General features: G+C 46.3%; 1 protein-coding gene across 1 annotated transcript in view; it reads left to right on the forward strand.

The window, feature by feature from the left end:
- Nucleotides 1–20669, forward strand: part of LOC126523488 (sphingomyelin phosphodiesterase-like) — a 124248-nt gene that overhangs the window by 36905 nt on the left and 66674 nt on the right. Inside the window, exons 2-7 of the mRNA XM_050172093.3 lie at nt 402–585; nt 7508–7699; nt 9246–9404; nt 12466–12696; nt 16599–16768; nt 19199–19309. Of these exons, the coding sequence (XP_050028050.2) occupies nt 430–585; nt 7508–7699; nt 9246–9404; nt 12466–12696; nt 16599–16768; nt 19199–19309 (1019 nt within the window). The 5' untranslated portion in view covers nt 402–429. The remainder of the gene's footprint in view (nt 1–401; nt 586–7507; nt 7700–9245; nt 9405–12465; nt 12697–16598; nt 16769–19198; nt 19310–20669) is intronic.

The raw sequence follows: 20669 nt of genomic DNA on the forward strand, positions 1-20669 counted from the left end.
GAACGGTCTTCGAATTCATTGAGCCATTGCTTCAATACGGCCACTTGCAGCGCGAGGCTGTCACTCGGTTATTTTAAATAAAACATCTGCTTCATGGGGTCATAAAATTAAAGCTTCCTCTTTTAAACGCAACGACCCTCACGAAAATTGATGCAGTGGTTGTTGAAAAGACGGTTTCTTCTTTACCATGTGTTTAGAAAGGACCTCCCGAGCTAATGATTGTAAACAAAGCGTTTCCCGGGGCATACACAGCTCTAGCACTTTGATTTGCCTGTCATTTGCTTGGACATTAAATGTCTGCAACATTCTTCTTGCAGTTGAACTCCAACAAACGAAAGTTACTGCCGTGTGTATACAGTGAAGATTCACTTGCATTTATGGCGTCGTTGTGCATTCCGCAGCCTTCGTGTGCACGGCTAGCGCGAGACCATGAAGCCGTCCCTGCTGACGCTGCTGCTGCTCGGCGCCTGCTGCTTTTTACCGAGCTACCGAAGTGCGCCAGGGCACCTTCGCTGGGGCGCGCTGAGGAAATTCATGGGAGGCGAGTTTCTGAAAACTGAATGGCTGACGCAGCAACTTGAGCAGGTAAGCATGGGCGCCTAACCACCGCTATGGTTCATATATAGCTTCACTCCGACGAAGGCCGGTCATCCGGCCGAAGCGTTAGTAAAAACATGAATGTTTGAATGTTATATAATGTTTTGAATGCTATACCTTCGGGTCTGGTCCGAAACTCTTACACGCACCCGCACACACACACGCACACATATATATACTAAAATTTAATGAAAAGGACGATTCAGTGGCCTAAGCAAAGGGTCTGTTGGTGGGGTTCGTAAAAGAAACAAAGAAATGTAAAATAAACGACATGTTCATAAGCTCAGGGGCTAGCCAGCCCCATGCACAAACTCCCATAAAAAGGTTGACAGTTCGCCGGGCGTCGGGCTGGAGGGGTGGGAGTGGTCCACGTTTCCAGTGAGGTAATGCCGCGTCTCTTGTGTTTCCTTCTCATTACCGTGGAATCGGGACAGTCACACATGCGTGCCTCACGGTCGGACGAGCACCGATGTCTACGAGAACCGTCAACTAACTGAGCAAGTGCAAAGCGAGGCGCTCAGGCTATGCGCACGTCTTGATGAAGCAGGAGATCCCTCTCGGAGGGACAACCTAGCATTTTTCGGAATAGTAGTATTTTTTTCGGAACCTAGTATTTTTCTGAAACGGCACAGCAGACAGAAGAAAATGTTTTACGTTTAATTCGCCAGTCTGTCGAACTAAGCTTATCTGTCGATAACATTGCGCGCGCGCATAGAATTGGGAAATTTTCCGCTAACAATTTCGACCAATTATAGTAAATTTTTCTGCCTACAAAACAAAAGAAACGCGTTTTCTAGGCGTCACATGCTAAAAGGAAGCAGGCTGGTCACGCGGGAGGATTTTTCAGCCAACGTTCGTCGTGTTAGAGACAAAATGACCAATTATGCCAAAGCACTTAACTGCCCTTTCAAACTGCGGCATAACAAATTAATCGCTAATGAAAAATGCCACCGCTATGACTCTAGTGCTGACGCAGTATATGAAACAGGACCATCCAAACGCGCAGCTTATGCAGCTAATTCCTCTCCGCGGCAACATCGTTCTCGTCGCGCATTTGCTTCCTCTGGTAGCTTGGAGAAAGCCAGGGGTGGCGGCGTTTCCGCCAATAGCGACCTGATCCTGCTTTCTACTAACGTTCGCAGCCTTGTGTCTCAGAAAAATAAAGTGTGTGCAGTGATTAACGATTCTAACGCTGTTATCGTCGCGTTAACCGAAACCTGGCTTTCTGATAAAATACTAAACGAAGTGAAAAAAGAAACAAAATATTTCGCTATGATAGGCCTTGCTATAAACATGGAAATTGAAAGCTGCGCTGTTGTTCTCAAGTGTACTTTGGAGGCGACAAGGTGTTGCCTCAACTTCGCTTAAAAAAGATTTTCGCTGGTATATGCTATCGCCCGCCTTCTGGGTGTTCCAGTTCTTGTGACGACCTTCACGATTGCCGTAATGACGTGAACATCATGTTTCCCGGAGCGACGGTAATCATGTTAGGTAATTTGAACTTTCCTAACATTATACGGTAATATTCGTACTCATATTAGTCGCCTAACTCGGGTGAAGTGGACCAATTCCTTCACATTTGTTCTGATTTTGGTTTGACACAGCTGGTTCAGTTTTCTTCACGCGTTACAAATAATACATCTTCATTTCTTGACCTTGTTTTGACATCACCGCCGGGAATTGTATCTTGTGCGTCTCATACGCCCGGTATCAGTGATCTTGAAATTATTCAAGCGATGAGTTCACTACCATTGTCACGCGTGCGTGAACATCTTAGAAGAATACGCGATTTTAAAAAAAAGCTGACTTCGACGCGATTAACAACAAATTATGATCCTTTTTAGATGTGTTCTTGTTCGATTACCTTGAACGATCTATGCAAAGCAACTGGGACTTATTCAAAACGAAAATTTCGGAACTAACCTTTAAGTAAATTCCAATCAGGAAAGTTTTTTTCGGATGCGAGCGTCACGCGGTTCAACAGATACGTAAAACGTCTTTCAAATCGCAAGTATCTATCTCGCTGCTATCAAATCTCGGTCTGATAAACGTTGTGCAGCCTATAAATCGGCAACCACAAATTACTTATCTGAAATGAAAGGAGCTAAATTTTTCTTCTTTAATCACACCCTTCCAACTATGCTAAAAAATAATTCTAGACACTTTTGGAGTGTCCTGCGTGGCAAGGAACGCCACGCAATAACTTTGCAAACGACGGAAGGACATCCCGCACGTGACATAGAACGTGCGTCTGTCCTAAATGACACATTTATAAAAGCGTTTTCTCGCCAAGTAGGTACCGATGAACAACATACCTTGACATTACCTCATTACTTGCCCATGGACGCTATTTTTATTACTTCTGAGGGTGTTGGGGCCGTAATTAGGAAACGGGAAAACTCAGCATCATGTGGCGTTGACAGCATCAGTACGAAATTTTCGAAGAACGCTGTTGAATACTGTTCCGTCATTCCGGCATGCTTTTTTCACAATATGAGGGCGAATTGCGAAAGCACCCGTGTACTTAGATTTAGGTGCACATTGAAGAACCCCAGGTGGTCTAAATTTGCGGAGTCCCTCACAAAGGCGTGCCTCATAATCAGAAAGTTGTTTTGGCCCCTAAAAGACCACAATTAATTTTTTTTTTCGCTATCCCTGCAGCATTTTAATATTCCGGAAGACTGGCTTGTAGGGGAGATTGTTCTAGTTCACAAGTTTTGGGGTAACACACAATCCATCAAATTTCCGTCCAATTTCACTCACATCTGTTCCATGTAAAGTATTTGAACGCATTATATTCACCCACCTTGTTAATTTTCTTGAGTCAAACCAGTTTTTTTAGACCCTCACAACATAGCTTCCGCAGGAATTTTCTTTTGCGAAACACAACTTCTGGTCTTTACTAATGACCTGCATCATTTGCTTGATTCTGGGTTTTAAATAGATTGTATATTTTTAGATTAGTCTAAAGCATATGACGAGGTTTGTCATCAGTTACTATTTCTTAAGCTCGGCCGATTAAGTCTAGGTCCTCATGTGCTTAACTGGATTCGAGCTTTGCCTTCTAACCGTACGCAGTTTGCTTCTGCTAATACTGTTGATTCCCCAGTCCAACCAGTGCTATCGCGTGTTCTCCAGAGGTCTGCATGGGACCGTTACTTTTCCTAATTCTCATGAATTACCTACCCGTTAACTTTTCTTCAAAGGTATGCCTATTCACGGTTGCTTGTGTAATTTACGAGAAAACAGATAACCAAGAAGATGTTGCCTTACTCCAGAACGATTCAAATAACATACTTGCCTGGTGTCAATCGTGGAACACGGAATTAAACATTCATAACTGCAAATCGGTGCGCACATCTCGCACCTCATTAGCATGTGCACACTACCGTCTTGCTAATACATCTCTTGAGTCTGTTTCATCTTACAAATATCTTGGCGTTCATATCTGTAGTAAGCTATCATGGAAGCATCATGAAAGGTACACGATCGCGAAAGCTAGCCGTTCACTTGGATACTTTCGAAGAAATTTCTATATGGCACCACCATCGCTTAAAAAGCTTCTCTACACTTACATCCGTCCGTCACTTGAATACGCATCATCTATCTAGGATCCCGGTGGTACTACGCTGATAAACGAACTTGAAAGAGTGCAGAATCGTTCCATTCAACCATTCCACAGCCATTACATTCCATTTCATTCCACAGCCAGTGTTACCATGATAAAGTCACTGCTTAACCTTCCGGAAGTTAGCATTTGGCGTAAAATATTCCAGCTTCACTCTTTTTCATAAAATTTACTATCACAACAATAATCTTCGTGAACAGTTCGTTAAAACCCCAATTTGATATCAGCTAGAATTGACCACCTCCAAAGAAAAACTGGCTACCATTACACTCTGTTAAGATGGAATTAGACCGAAAGCTCACGGCAGTCAAAGCTTTCAGAGCGCGTTCGCGACTTGCCCCTTGATTGCGTACTGTCCCCCGCCGTGACTACGACGCCTGATGCACATGAGTGTGATCTTCGGTGCAAACAAGCGTTCCTCTACCGCGTTCAGTTTAGGCAGATACTCCGGAATCGGAGGGTACACGTATCCATGCGTGGTCGAGTACTGGGGCACCACACCCCTCAGCACAGATTCCTTGCATGTTTCGCACACCTTGAAGTCGGTTATGTCGCCAGGAATGTCTGGGAACGTACGCGACAGTACCTGTATCGCACGGTCGCGATTAGTCATGTCTCGTACATTTCCTATCCTCGTCAGGTCGTTGTCGAACCACAGACTGTCTCACATTGTGCAACTAAATCCGAAATGTTTATCCAGGAAGTCTCGCCTGAACTTGGCATCGACACCTTTGTAGTCGTTCACTCGGTCCATCTGGCACCTCTGCCGCCGTATTGCGTTGGGAGTGTGGCGTCGTTGCTCGTTTGTAGGTGCCCGGGCTCGCGCTAGTCGTTCTCGTGCAGCATCGTGAGAACGTTGTTCGCCGTTGGTCGTTTCGCGCCGGCGCCGTTGACGTTATCGTTGGTGTTCCCTCCGGCGCTCACGTACGCATGTTGTTCTCTGGGTGTACGAACTATACGTGTCCGCCACGATCGACAACGCAGCTGTTCAATGACTCACAGCTCCTTCATCAATAGCTCATACCCCCGTAAACGCGGCCTCCCGATTACGACGACAGAAGGGAATTGTACGCTCGAATGACGAGTGGCAGCCTACAGCCCCACAGCCTACAAGGACGAATGCCCATGGTGTGGGGCCACACCAACCCTATACCACATTACGTGGCAGTGCACACTACACAACATAGAACACCCAGACACAAACACCACGAGGGAGCAATGGGAGGCACTGCTGTCCAGCTCGGCCCTCGACGACCAGCTCAAGCTGATAAAGAGAGCTGAGAAGATGGCAAGAGCCAGCGGAGCCCTGGACTAAGGGCCCCGACCATTTGCGGGTTTTCTGATTATTCTTTTAAGCAAGTTTAGCTATCTATCTATCTATCTATCTATGACGAGCGGCAGTGGAGCCAGCCGTGGAAGACGACGACGCTCGCGCCTTTGCTGATGATGAAAGTTTTCTGCCCGAAGAAGCCACCTGTGGAATAAGACGACGACGACGAACGCGCGAGCAGTGCCACTACCGCGTTTGCGCGGTTGGCATCGAGAATTTTTAAGTCCTTCTTCAAAAATTTGTTCGAAGCATATTTTCCAATAACATCTGTTCTAACATGTGTGCCTGGAACCTCTTTGGGTCCCACGTGGGACAAGAATAGTTCAAGGGCGCGTTACAGGTTCCCGAGCCAACAATGGTATGTGCCATTGAGCTTGGACCCTTTCTTCACTATCACCAGGATCGGCCCACGTGATGATTTTTTCCGTTAATGGACGCCGAAAAACTGCGTACGCTTAGTCATATACAGCTATCGCTGTAAAAGTTAATGTTCCTCGTTGCAGAACTGCGGCCTATTCGCATGCGTTTTTACCTGGAACCACCTTCGCATGGAATCAGCTGCCATAAGCAGCTAGTGCTATTACGGATAAATCGTGCTTTAAGGGTTTTTTGAATAATATGCTTAACATGGTTTAAATATTTGTACTCAATTTGTTCTTCTGTTTTAGCCGGTTTTTTTCTTTTTTTCATTTTTAGTTCTTGAAGTAACTCTGCTTTTTATTAGTTGCAACTATCAATTTTTTGCATTACATGGTCGATTTTTCATGCTCCTTATTCTTGTTGTATGAACTGTTCTTTTCTTTTTCAATATTGGTCTGTAATATGCCCTTCCCCTCTGTAATGTGGAAACCCTGAAGGTAAAATAAATAAATAAATAAATAAATAAATAAATAAATAAATAAATAAATGTAGTTATCAGAAGGCTGATTCAAGTGCTAACCTAGCAGTATAAAATATATCATATGTGTTTCTTTGTGTTTGCATGTCCTTAGCAAAGTATATGATGTAAGCTTTTTCTTCTTTTCTATTCTGCGAGAATTATGTATTCAACTATTTAGAAACATGTGCGCTGTATCGTATCTGGCGCAGCGCTGGCTTCGCATCTATGGCACGTGTGACGTGACAGATACCGGTATCGCCCATAACACATGTTGGTGAGGGTACACGCCCTTTCCCACTTAGTGTATATATACACGGCTGTTCAATAAACGGGGAGGCTATCCACTCCCCTTGCCTGCGGCATCGCACGATACATGCGCTAAGTTAAGCTTCATGTGAGCTTTGTTAAATGACTTTCCGCCGTTACAACTTTCCTCAATTTATGATGTTAGCAAATGGAGATTCATGTCCCCACATATATACTGGCGACGTTTCATTCATGTGAGTAAGAGAAAAATGTAGAGGCCGCAATAGCCATTACTCAACAGTGGTGTGCGGATTCTAGATCAAATATCAGTAGTTAAGAAAGCAAGGCGTTCTACGGTTATCTACGGTGTACGAAGCCAACCCACGTTCCACGTATACTGTAAAACAGGGGCCTTCGATAATAAGAAGTGCAGCCTTTATAAAAAGTATACTGGCCACTCTCCGCACCTCAACAATACGTTTTGTTCAGCTGTGTGGTACTGTTGCCGTGGCGTTCTTAATTAACTTTCCAGATCTCTGGATGACGAGTTGACAAATTCTTTAACTTCCTGTGTACGTTATGATTGACAACCTACCAGAGGAACTACCCTGAACAGTCAGTTTGCGGTCAGGCAGCCGGTATGCTTTTCGCAAAGAGTATGCCTTTTTCTCGGTGCTGAAAGAGTCTTTGGTGGCCAGCGGTAGCTGCAAAACTACGCCTGGCAGAGGTGGCCATTGTGCAAATTTCTCTGAGTTGAACTCGATCGACATATTTTGCAGATTATAATGGGTTTATTTTTTAATTCCACTCTCACAACTCTCCGCAGGATCTGGCTCCACTCAGAACTGGCATTGGCATTCCATACTGCAGCGCCTGCAAGGTGTCTACAGCCACGGTGCGGGAGTACTTGCAAGCAGGCTTGCCGGAGTCTGTCATCAGCGGCTTCCTGCAGGGAGCCTGCCACAGTCTGGGCATTGAAACTTCTCGTGTCTGTGCCGGACTCGTCGAGCTTTTCAAGGTAGTGTATAGAGGTCGAGTATGACAACAGCATTCCAGTATACTTATTGTGCTCTTATGGAACGTTTGGGGCGTCTTTGTGCGTGTTTGAAGCTCTTCAGCAAGGCGATAACGTCCAAGTATCGTTTCTAATTCCAGCATCTGTTACTCCTATATCATGGTCTCGTGTAGCACTTCTGCTGCATTTAATGTTCGCGTTTTTGGGGGAGCTACCTTAGCATAAGCATTCATGAGGCCAGGGAAACCTCAGCGAAAGCGTAGTTCGCCTTTCGATACCTGGGGTAAGGCAAAGCTATTGTTAGGCGGTATAATATTTGGCTTCGTTAATGTTCATGAAAGACGAAACAATACTTCGGCAGAACCAATCTCATGATGACTGTGAACTGTAATGCGTCAGCATTGAATCAATATAGCGACACAACGCATTGCCAGCATCGAAATTAGTTATGCATGAGGCGTGTTCCGCAGCAGGACTCCTTTTTCGCGCTTTCTTAAGAACACTAGGCGCCATCTAGCGCCTCCAGTGAAGCCGGGGCTGGCATCCGATATGCATGACACAATGGCGCGTGCGAACGCTGAGAAACGAGTCACGTGAAAGTCGGACTCCGCTCTCGTCCTTCTTTCTGGACACCGTGCTCCATCTAGTGGCGCTGCCGAGAAGTCCGACAGCAGAAGTCTGGCACACTGGTGCCTGCTGCGGACGCTGAGAATTGTTCCCTCGCTTACCCCATATTCAGCAGCACATATTCAGTGATCCATGTTGGCGAGGCATTGATTGAACAGCGGCACCTAAAAAGTGCACTTGTTGCACAGCCTGCTAATGCGTCGGGTGACTGTCATTGAGGAATCTTCGTGAAGTGGGTAATTCGATTCCGCTCGGCATCGCATAAGCTTAAGATGTCTTTTTCGTCATTGTAGAACGGCACATTCTCAGTGAAGCATACTTAGTTGCCCTGCCGCTCCGTCCTTTATTCGGCACCTTACATCTTCTCTCAGTGAACAGATCAAATAGGCGCCGTCGCGAGGGAAGCGATTGCTGGACCCCATACATCGCCATTTCTTGTTTCTGTCTATAACTTTCAGGTAACTGCACACATTAAGGATAAAAACCATTGACAAAAGGGGAAAAAAGCTACGACATATGATGTTATGTCCTTGTTTTCTAAGTTTAGCTTTTCGTGCTATGAATCCTGAAAAGCGTTTGCTCAGTTTGACCTGGTTACTCAGCGTGACCACTTGATGGTGAACAATTTGCGGAGCACGGCTGCTTAAAGCGGGTGCAGTAAATGGTGCGCATTAAAACTGACATATCCAATGCCTCGCTACGCACTGATGTACAGTTCATACTGTGATATATAAAGAAATATTATGTTGTAAAGAGCTTTACAAGTAAGAAATATAAAAATAGATGATTCTTAAATGACATTGAGCCAACTACTTGATGCAAAGCAACATGGCTATAAAGCTTAAGTGGAAAGGCTCGAAGGTTGCAAACTGTGTTTTTTTTTGTGTTTTAATGAACAGGTCCTGTAATGTTCACTACGCAGGACGAGTTCTTCTACGTGCTAGGACACACAACAATGAGCCCGGCTGAGATTTGCGGCATAGTCTTCCCGGACGAGTGTCCACCTGCCGGTGTTCTCAACTGGAGCGTGCCGTTGCCACCGAGACCGAAGCCTCCCGTCAGGCCCGTGCCGCTGCCTAAGGTTTGCACAAGCTTTTATGGACGCGCTTATGGACGTACACACACAGATGCAGAAGCAGCGGACGCGCACTAATTAAAACGAGCCTTTTGTTAATCGGAGTGCCTCACTGCTAGCGACATCGTCAGAAGCCAACAAGCAAAGACAAGACGGAAAACATAGGGGAAATGACTTGTATTACTAAGTGAACTAAAGAAATTATTAATTAATGGCAATGAAAGTGGATGAAAAAACAACTTGCTGCAGGTGGGGAATGATCCCATGTCTCCGCAATGCGCGTGCGATGCTCGAACCAATTTAGCTACCGCGGGGCGGTTTACCCATCCACTTTCTTGGGTATATTTATGTTACTACGAGAACTAAGCTTCGGAGTGTTAGCCAGCACTCGCAAATCTTGGGGGCGGAAGTGGAACATCCTTTCTGCCGCTGGCGTTACGAGTACGTGATCTTTCTGGATGAAGGGAACTGGTAAATGAACCCGCGCATGGTACCTGACTGCATCAATGTTGCCGCATTCGAGACTCTCGTTATGTAACAACGAGAAGAGAGGGGGTTAACTGAGGGGCCCGATTTTTATTAATCGGGCCCCTTGGTTAAACATTTTCCTTGTCGTCACTGCTAGCGAATACGACGGACGTCTTGAACGTATCGTGGTTTCAGTGGCAGCATGCTCAAGCGTACGTAGCGCAATTATAGTCTATTCTATCAGCAAGCAGCGTTTACTTTATCGTTACTGTGCTTCCGCGGATGCGTAGGGGCCATGCACATCTGGTCGTGATGCAAAGAATCCAGTGGCGTGCGTGCTCCGCTGTGAATGGTTGGCCTATTCGGGCAGGCCGCAGCTCCCACGGTCACGAAACCCGGCGACGTTCGCAAAAAAAAGCTCCTCTTTTGAGAGAATTGTTACGGTGTTAAAAACAGTCAGACGTGTATTTACAGAATATTTACAATAATTATAGCAGCTGACAAGATGGTAGACAGCGCGCGAAGACCAGAGCATCGTCTTCTTCCGACGATGATTAAAACATCTTCTTCGTCATCGTGTCACATGACCCCCGGCGGCTGAAACACCGGATCGGTGCTGGTTTCGAGGCGGGCGAGTGATACAACTTAAGATGCGCGACGTGGACCACGTCGGAGCGATGCTGAGCCACGGTTGGCTCAAGAGGGGTGATTTCGTACGTGACGTCAGTTACTTGACGCAAGACACGGTAAGGGCCGGAGTAGCGTGAAAGTAATTTCTCCGAGAGGCCAACGCGTGGCGACGGCGACCAAAGGAGAACCAGGGCGCCCGGTGTGTAATGGACGTCACGATGGCGGGCGTCATATAAGTGCCGCTGATTGTCCTGCGACTACACAAGTCGACGTCGGGGAATGTGGTGTGCTTCTTGTGCTTTGAGGATGGCTTCCCGGTCGTGCTCGGATGTAGAATTCAGACTAGCAGGCAGAACGGTGTCGAAAGGTAATGTAGGGTCGCGACCAAACATGAGGAAGAATGGAGAGAAGCCTGCGGTATCATGGCGAGACGAATTATAAACGAAAGTAACGAACGGCAGCGCAACGTCCCAGTCGCGATGGTCATCGGAGACATACATGGACAGCATGTCAGTAAGGGTGCGGTTAAGGCGCTCGGTTAGACGGTTCGTTGGTGGATGGTAAGCACTAGCAAGTTTGTGTTTAGTCGCGCACGAGTGTAGAATGTCATTTACGACTTTAGAAAGAAAGTAGCGGCCTCGGTCGGTGAGGAACTGTCGAGGGGCTCCGTAGTGAAGGATGACGTTTTCTAGGAGGAAGTCGGCGACATCGGTTGCACAGCTTGTCGGAACAGCCCGTGTGATGGCATATCGGGTGGCGTAGTCTGTTGCTACAGCAATCCACTAGTGACTGACAAGATGGTAGACAGCGCGCGAAGACCAGAACATCGTTTTCGTCCGACAATGATTAAACATCTTCGTCAGCGCGTCACAGTATTTTGACTGATAGGGCAACAGTAGGGTGCTGCCCGATGCTGCTCATAGCCAGGGAAATACGAAAATCATGTGGATTGAAATCGCCCCCGAGCTGACTCGATGACTGCTTAGCTGGAGCTCATGGGTTCCATTCTCACATGCCGCAGCCGCGCTGCAGGTATAAAAGCGCAATGCTAAAAAAATATAAGAAATAGAACGGTTCTATAGTCAGTCTATGGGCACGTTGAAAAACACCCAAATAGTCTAATGTAGTCGGCAGCCCTGCATTATACCGTGTCACCCACGACCAGGGTGTTGATTATGTAAGATACAATGAATGAATGAATGACTGAATGAATGAATGAATGAATGAATGAATGAATGAATGAATGAATGAATGAATTAATTAATTAATCAGTCATATGCAGTATAGTCAGTTGAGGTTTCTGGCGGCGTTGCACAACCATCCTCGTGAGCAATCGATCTTTACAGAAACGGGTTTTTCAGTATCCATGTTTTCAGTTGAGCCTTCGTGCTGTGCGCCGAGCTATCCTACCGTTCGAAGGTTCGCTCTACATGGAACCAGGCATTAGACGTGGTCTTGTCGTTGTTAGCTACTTAATCTGGGGCGATCGATTCCCTTGGCGAATCATGTTCCTGTACTGACGGCGCGATGAGAAACAGGTGTGTTACCCATGAAACACACACGCACACACGCACGCACGCACGCACGTGCACACACACACACACACACACACACACACACACACACACACACATACACACGCACACACACACACGCGCGCACACACGCACATACGCACACGCACGCACGCACGCACACGCACGCACACACGCACACACGCACACGCACGCACGCACACACACACACACACACACAGACACACACGCACACACACACACACACATATGGAAGCGAGTTCCTCCAGTTACTATGCGTTGGCGTCCATTTCCTGGTTTTCGCTCGCTGTCGTTTTCATTGCGCGTCTGTCGCGTCTCTGGTGACACTGTAATCCACCATGCACGAGGCGCGCATCTGCGGTGAACACCGTGATTGCACGGGTCTGTGACAAAGTGCGTTCACCCTCTCGCAGGAGGGGGCGCCGACTCTGCGCGTGCTGCACATCAGCGACACGCACGTGGATCCCGGGTACAGCGAAGGCAGCGAGGCTGACTGCAACGAGCCGCTGTGCTGCCACGCGGGAGATGTACCCGCGTCCAGCGGACGGCGAAGGAAGGCGGGCCACTGGGGCGCATTCCAAACGTGCGATATTCCACCGAGGACCTTCGAGAACATGCTCAAGACAGTCAGGGACACGCAGAAGGTGAGAATGCGCCTGCGCGGCTAAATATGGAATTTTTTTTTTGAAGCGATCCCCACTGCGATCTTTGCACCATGCTCTTCGCTCATGAGCGCCTGCTTTTGGTACGTGCCGAAGCGTCGTGATGACAGAAGCGTGCTGCTCAATCTACTGGTTTACTGAATTAGAAACACAGAGCAAAAAATATGCGGATACCACAAACTGTGGAAATCGATGTAAGCGAAACTTTCCGCGCTGTTTGCTTTTATTGACGACAGTAAACGGTGATGTGGGTGGCTAACGCTTATTTCTTCAACGTTCAGTCTAATACGAGAGTGGTGACTGAACTAAACAGTTGCTAAACGTTACTTTCCGTGTACCACTGCTGTTTGTCGGTGTAGTACACAGAACGCACAGAGAGAGGCGTTTGCTTGAGGCGTTTTTTTTGCGCCATATTCCATAACCTCTGAGAGGGTTTAACATTTTCATGGCCTCACATGGCACATCCCATTGTGGCAAAAGCATTAAACTTGAATTGGAGGATGGGGCTGTACGTGCCGAAACAATCCGATTGGGAGGCACACCGTAGGGGCGGACTGTAGATTAATCTTGACACCGTGATGTTCCTAACCGTATGCCGAAATCAAAGTGCCAGTGCATTTTCTATTTCGTCCCCGTCGAAGTGCGGCGGCCACGGTTGGGATCAAATACACGACCTCTAGCAATGAAATGTTTATTTGACGGTCGACCGTTTCCGTAGTGTCGTCTCCACCCTGCGGTGCGCGTTAATTAATGCGGCTCTGATTCTGCACGCCCAGCGTAGTTTGCCCCCTTGACTTATTTGCATGGTGTTTATTTTTCAGAAATAGGAGCAACGTACTGTACCGTACCTTGAACTTAAGCTGATCAAGTTTGAACCGATGTCGTATAGTAGTAGTAGTAGAGTGTCCCTGCCTTCTCATGTCACATCGCGCCGCTTCCCTTGTATGTGAGCTGCCTCTTCTCCTGCCTCCTCTCTACAGTTCTATCTACGTCTCCTCTCGAGTCGCACGTTAGTAGAAAGGGAAGCACTGCAGTTTCTGCAATGCTTCTGAGGGGAGTCACGGATTACTACAGCTGTCAAGAGGCTAATGTGGCGACGGCCGGTGAGCTCCATAGACCATAGTGCACATTCAGAACGGTGGGGTGAAAACAAGTTTCTCGCGTCGACTTTCCTCTCTGACTCGCTCCTGTCATGTATACACACGCTCTGAACCATCCCCCGACGCGGTGTGCCGGACAGCAGCAGCCGCAGCAGCAGTGGGTAGGCACTTGGTTACGGTGGGACTGGTGTACATGAAAGTCACAAATTCCGCAGAAACAATTAAACAAGAAGCAGGCAGGAGGTCAAGTTGTATGCGATTGTTCTGTGCCATGCGATCCTTTAAAAAAAGGCTTAATTGCTTGATCCCTGCCGGATACAGCGCCCAGTTCTCGTCCCGGCGAGATGGCTTTCGCCCTGCCCAGTAGGTATCATTAATGTTACTGTCGAGCAAGCTGATGGGTGGCGCCGTGCGCACAGAAAAGCGCAAGCCGAAATTATATGAACGAATAACGTTGGCGAAGAGACGCACCGGCATCCTGGCCATAGGCGTATTTAGGGCGGTGGGGGGCACCATGAAAAGTGGAAGGACATAGTATGCCATTTGCCTCACACTTTTCAAAGCGGGCACTTTCTGCTCCTGCATGCTGGAAAGTTCAACAAGACAACAGCCGAGGCCAAATTTTCTTTCTCGGTACACAAGTAATTCTTTTCTCTATTGCGCATCGCCTGCTTGGGCAGCGAGGACCGTCTTTCGCTCCTTGCCGCAACGGGCTGCAGGGAACGACTCGCTCGATGCGCCATGGACGCTCTCGTTGCGGAGAAGGCGGGCAGTTCCCTCCGCAACAAATTTCAGCTCAGCGTTCTTGTACCATGCCGAGTCTTTTGGGTTGGGCTATCATAGTTGAAGACATGATATCAGTCTGTTGTATTTAACCTAAAGGCGAGGGGAAGGGTTTGGATAAACTATCGTAATTACCCCAACGATAGCATGCCTTACGTCCTGAAGTCGTTCGATTATGAAATACCGGAACTCGTAAATGACTGTCCAGTGATAGTCGACAATGCTGCAGTCTGTCCATTACCACGATCAAAAATGCAAACAAACAGGTAAAACCTCTTACAATTCTGACTATCGCATTTAATTCTTTAATCAAAACCTATGCAAGGTATATCTGTGAGAACGACCATGTCTGATGTGCAGAACTATTACGATACCATCACAACACTGAAAATATCTTTTATAGGCATATGCCACTTCGACTGTGTCTGTCGATTTTAATTCTAGGATGTTTCTACATAAGAGTTACACTAGCACATGTTCCCCGACAAGCGCAAGAAGAGCACAGAGTTCATATTTTGAGGAAATGGGGCCGTTTTATGACCAACGTATACCAATAGTTTGAACCGTGTAGGCGACTTATGTGTTTGGAAAGTAATTACTGAGCACTCAGTATTTTCTCGAAATTTTTATGCATCATACAAGGCATTTATTGATTTTTTCGTTTCAGCGCTCACCTAAGTGGGAGGCGCAGTGTTTATAGTTCCTTGTAGTACGAAATATCTTCCGAGTGGCCAGTGATAACTTTTTAATGTTTGTAGGCTTCATCACCAAAACTTTTGCAGAAAGTTATTTATTAAATTGTTTCCAGCTGTGATACTGGCACGTTTTGAAATGTTTCCCAGACTCCTGAAACAACTGAACGAGGTACGAACATCAGATTCTGGAAGATAAAGCTAATTTTAAGTGTAATAAATTGCGTAATGTTCATGTTTCTGGTTTCAATGAAAGCGTTGCAAAATAATTACGGAACCGTTGGTTTTTCCCTATTTCCGCTTGTATTACAAGGCTACTGGTTTGTTTTTTTCCGGTGCCCTCGGTAGACTAAGCCGGGCAACTTTCTTATATTTGAGGAGAACTAGGGCCGTCGTTTGGGTAATGTTTAGGCAACTTTTCAAATACGCGGATTGAATCGGCCTTCAGGAGTAGGTCAAACATGCAAGTAGTCAGGAGCATCATTAGTGTGCTTTGACAGCGGCGTAACACTGGGAACGCTTCCCTGCCATATTGGCGAGTTCAACTTTTGCAAAGAAAAAGAAATGGTGCTTCAAGTTTTTGTGCGATGTTAAATGCGTGTTGGTCAAATACAGCTTCTGCGACAAAAATTCTTCAGCAAGCGTCTGAAAGCGTTACGCTGCCACTATCAGCTACGTTTCCCATTGGTGCAAGAGAACTCTACGTTTCAGAAACTTTAAGAAGCAAATTGGGCGGAATCGTAAGTGCAATCTATCGTGAAGTTTTAATGTTACTGGCTTATTTAGAAACCCGTGGTTCTTTTTTTTTTTGTCCTAAAGGCGTTGCCGTAATGAGATCGTGGTTCTGGCTCGTAAAACCACGCAATTTATTTAATACTGCATAGTTCTTCCCAGCATCCGCTGCGTCAACAGCGAAGCCACGGTAGCAGGGTTGCTTGGAAAAGTGGCGGAAAGAGCGCGCTTGAGCGTCCCCCACGATTTTTCTGCAGGCGCTGAGATCTCGCTCTTTTGCTAAAGCTGCTCTCCTTTCTCCCTCTCCAAACAGCGCTAATTCGCGTGATTTAATAAAAAATATCCCTGCGTTTTAGGCCACTGAAGTTAGGGTGCCTTCATTTTTACAGCAGGATACGCGCAAGAAATAGGGACGTTTATCACATTGTAGTCAACTCTAGAAATTAACTGGTCAACCATGGAAACGACAAAGGCGCTTCGGGAAGCAGCGAACACACAGCAGCAGCAAAACGCACAGTGATCTCACTGGCTCTCACAAACCTGACAGTGCCTCATACAAGCGACGCCTTGCATGTAGATCGACTACGTCATCTGGACGGGGGACATGGTGGCGCACGACGTGTGGAACACGTCACGGGCGGGTAACCTGGACATCATGGAGTATACGGTCAAGTCCCTCGAGAAGTACCTGCCGGGAGTTCCCATCTACCCGGCGCTGGGCAATCACGAGGGAAACCCAGTAGACAGGTGACACCGTCAGTGAAACTTCAAAAAAAAAAAAATGCGGGCTGGTTGTTGGAGTGCTATTGTTATTGTTGTTTTCGACAACCAGCGCTGTTCATTGTTTGCATTGAGTTGCATTTTGTTATCTACCAGATGTATAGTTTTTTCGTCCATTTTAGCTTGAACATAAAATCTGTTTTAGCTGCGGTACAGCCAGACTGCCCTTGGAGCTCAGCTAGTAGCTTCAGAAAGTTATACAAGGACAGGGCGAAGACGTTGCAAACTTTAGGTTGCTTATTTTTGGTACCGTGCCGAGATTTATGCAAGAAGCAACAAACTGCTCCAAAATGTAAAAGCATGACGTGTGGCAAGGGCAAAAACTTAAGAGATGACTATAATTTAAGACACTGACAAGCGCCATCTTTCAAATGAGGCCCTCAAAACGAATGACCAATTGAGCTAATAAAGTGCAAACTCGTATCGAAGACGAACGACGAGACCAGGTCGTCAAGTGTCTTTTTTTCTTTATCTTCCAGGCCTGAAGACAATTTGAGCTCATGTACTGCTCTGCGCTTCTTTCAGATGGAGGGCTTTAATTTGTGCTTGTGGTAAATAGCGTCTGATGGCGCTAGGGAGCTGTCAAAGAATGAAGTTGGGAGCGTATAGACTCACTTGTGTGCAGTCAAGTTCACCTTTGTTACATTGCAAACTGTTATAGTAAAGGTTACATTTATCACAGCAATTTTTTGCATGGTCTTGCATGATATGATCATCAGAATCATTTGCACGTCACGTTGAGAACAAGTACTAATTTGTGTGTGGTGAAGCACACCGTTTAAATAGTGTAACAAGTTCTTTTTTTTCTGTTGTAATATTCTCTTTTCCACCAAGCACTTTTGTAAGGCCTTGCTTTATATCATCATCAAAATCACTTGGATGCAAAAAAAAAACTCTTTCTAGCAAGTTTCTTTTTCTATTTCTTACCGTGCGTAAAGGGTTAAGAATACAGTCGAGAAAGATGCACCTATTCAACAGTGTCTTGAGCGGCCAGTCGCGCGGAAATTTTGCGAGTATTCGTGGGCTTCTTGTGCTCTCCGAAAAACACTTTTATGTAGCACGTATTGAGCAACAGAAAGCTGTATCGGGAGTTTTTCCTATCGCTCTACAGCGCTTCGAGTTTTTGACAAATTCGACTTCGCCCTGCCATCGGCAAGCCGCGTAGTTAGCCCGGATGGTAGAGCGGCTGCCCCGGAAAGGTGGTGGTGCCGGCTTCGATTCCCGGACCAGGACGAATTTTTCTTCAATTTCTTTCGAGGAATCCGTATAGATTTGCTTTCTAACAATTGCTACGATTGGGTGGATGTCTCATTTTTCCTTCATTAAATACACCATGTATTGTTGCAGAATGTACACCACCTGTAGTAGAATGAAATAAATCAGGAAGAGCTTGCTCCTCGATGATTCCTTTGTTGTATAATTACCACAATAACTAACCATCGTGATGGTCGTGAGTTGGGGCACTGGCTAAAACACCCAGTATAGTTCTAGTACCTAAAGAAAAGTACCCCCGAGAAAGGATGGCAAAACGGCGCCGTGGTAGCTCAGTTGGTAGAGCATCGCAGGCGTAATGCGGATACGTATATGTTTGTGCCCCACTTGCGGCCAGTTATTTTTCATCCACTTTCAGTTTCAGTTATTTATTATTTCATTATTACAATTAGCAAGTGCATGCAATTTCCCCTATGCTATGCTTGGTGTCATTGGCCCTTCTGATTTGAGTAATAAATATAGGTGCAGAGGTTTTGTTTCTTCGAGTTCACACACACACACACACACACACACACACACACACACACACACACACACACACACACACACATATATATATATATATATATATATATATATATACATGCACACAAGGAGATATACATTCATCGATTGTAATAATTAGGTTAAAAGGCAGCGTTTGTCCGCGCACTTCTGTTTTTGCCGGATTGTCATAATGCGCTGCTGCACTTTGAATCATGCAGAATAAGCTAGCGCTACCTTTGACTTCACTAAAACGTTGCGCTTGGCAGACATTGCATCTAATGGAGAAATTAGCGCAAAGTAGGGAGCTTTAGAAATAGCTTGCCCAAGCGGAGAAGCGCGTCCAATCCTTTTTCGTCTCTTTTTGCATGGATTGCTGATAGGATCTTGTACCGTTGGGTTCGCTATTTATCAATCTCCATCAGGTTTGTTCCAATATTCCATAGAAAGTTCCAAGACTCCGCTTTCAGATTGTCGTAACAGAGCGTGTAGAAGCAGTTTTAAAGGATGCTACCGCCTGAGGTTGCTCTCATAATATGAACGATGCCATGATAACATAACATAGGTACTACGTGCCTGTCTTGCTGAAAGAATTTATTGTCACGTGCTACATATGTCATGAACCCGCACTTTTCCTTGCAGCTTCCCCATCCCAGCAGTGAAAGGCAAGCGGTCTGTGGATTGGCTCTACACAGCACTGGCGTCGCAATGGTCGCAGTGGCTGCCTGCATCAGCGTCTGTGACCATGCGAAGGTGATTAACTTAAAAAGATCAAAACGGGCATGTCTTTTGGTTCACACGTTTTATGTTCCACTCGCCATGCCTTGGCCTACCTTTATGACCATAGTTATTAGAAGGGGAGATGCGGAATGTGAATGTACCATAGGAAAGAAAGTGTGTTGTCTTTCACATCGATGCATCTTTAGAGCGGTTTCTTGCCTTCAAGTATGTTGCGAAGAGACCTCGTCGGCACATTTCCACTGCCAATAGAAAGCTAATGGCGTGGCCGGAGGAAGTTGGCGGTCGATCACAATGTACTCGCCAAGAGCACCATTGCTTTGTTATGATTTCAAAAAGCGTACGCGGCAATATGAAAAGGAATTTACGATTACCGCCTAATGACGCGATTCGTAAGGCACCGAATTTTATGCTTTCTAGAAAGTATACATCAAATGAAAGAACGTGCATATTGCCACAGTCTCGCCGGTATCTAACAACAATGTCGCGATGAGTGGCATGACGTGTGGTGTTTTAAGAATACTGAAAGGTTTCCAGCGGAAGAAAAATGAAAATATCTTAAACCGATATATTTCTTAACTTAAGCATAGCTTTCTTCACGCAGCCATTATGAATTGTACGCGTAAGAGAGAGAGAGCGAGGGGGAAGGCAGGGAGGTTAAGCACAGGCGAATTTTTGGTTTGCTAACCCGCACTGGGGTGGGAGATATAGAGTTTGTAGAGACGACAAAGAGCGAAAAAAGAAGAAAAAGGAAGGGAGGTGACATAAAAGGCGTTCCAATCACAGGCGTTCACAACGGCTGGTCTATCTCAAGAAACGCAGTGGCGCTTGCAGCTGCCTTCTGATGCGAAGTCAAGTCACGTCGATGTTTCAAAATTCTTTGTTCCAACAGTGGTTGGTCGTCCAACTGCTTCCGCACGAAGGAAAGCGACTGTCACTGGACGCTGTACTGCGTGCACTGGCAAAGAACATGACGAATTATTTCCACGTCGCCGCAATCGCCACATGCACATGCTTCGGTGTCGGCCGTCCCCATGGCGAATGCGTAGGAGTTGGTAAACGCGACGCCCAACTACAGCCTACACAAAGAGTTGTGTTTCTTCGGGGAAGTCTTGGCGGTAGTCGCAGTGTTAAGGTTGGATCCAGGATGTGTAAACGGGCGTGCATAAAGTCCATGATAGAATGTATAAGCGCGACTGAACGAGGACGTAGCAAGAAACAGATACACAAAGACAGACACTGTGTATCGGTTCATTGCTACGTCCTCGTTCAGTCGTGCTTATTCACTCTATCATGGATTCTAACCAACTAGCCCGCCAACATGTTTTAATTAACCGTGCATAATATGTCGTTCATTCCACTGTTAGGTAATGCA

The sequence above is a fragment of the Dermacentor andersoni genome, chromosome 6 (genome assembly GCF_023375885.2).
Source record: "Dermacentor andersoni chromosome 6, qqDerAnde1_hic_scaffold, whole genome shotgun sequence".
Taxonomy (NCBI): Eukaryota; Metazoa; Arthropoda; class Arachnida; order Ixodida; family Ixodidae; genus Dermacentor; species Dermacentor andersoni.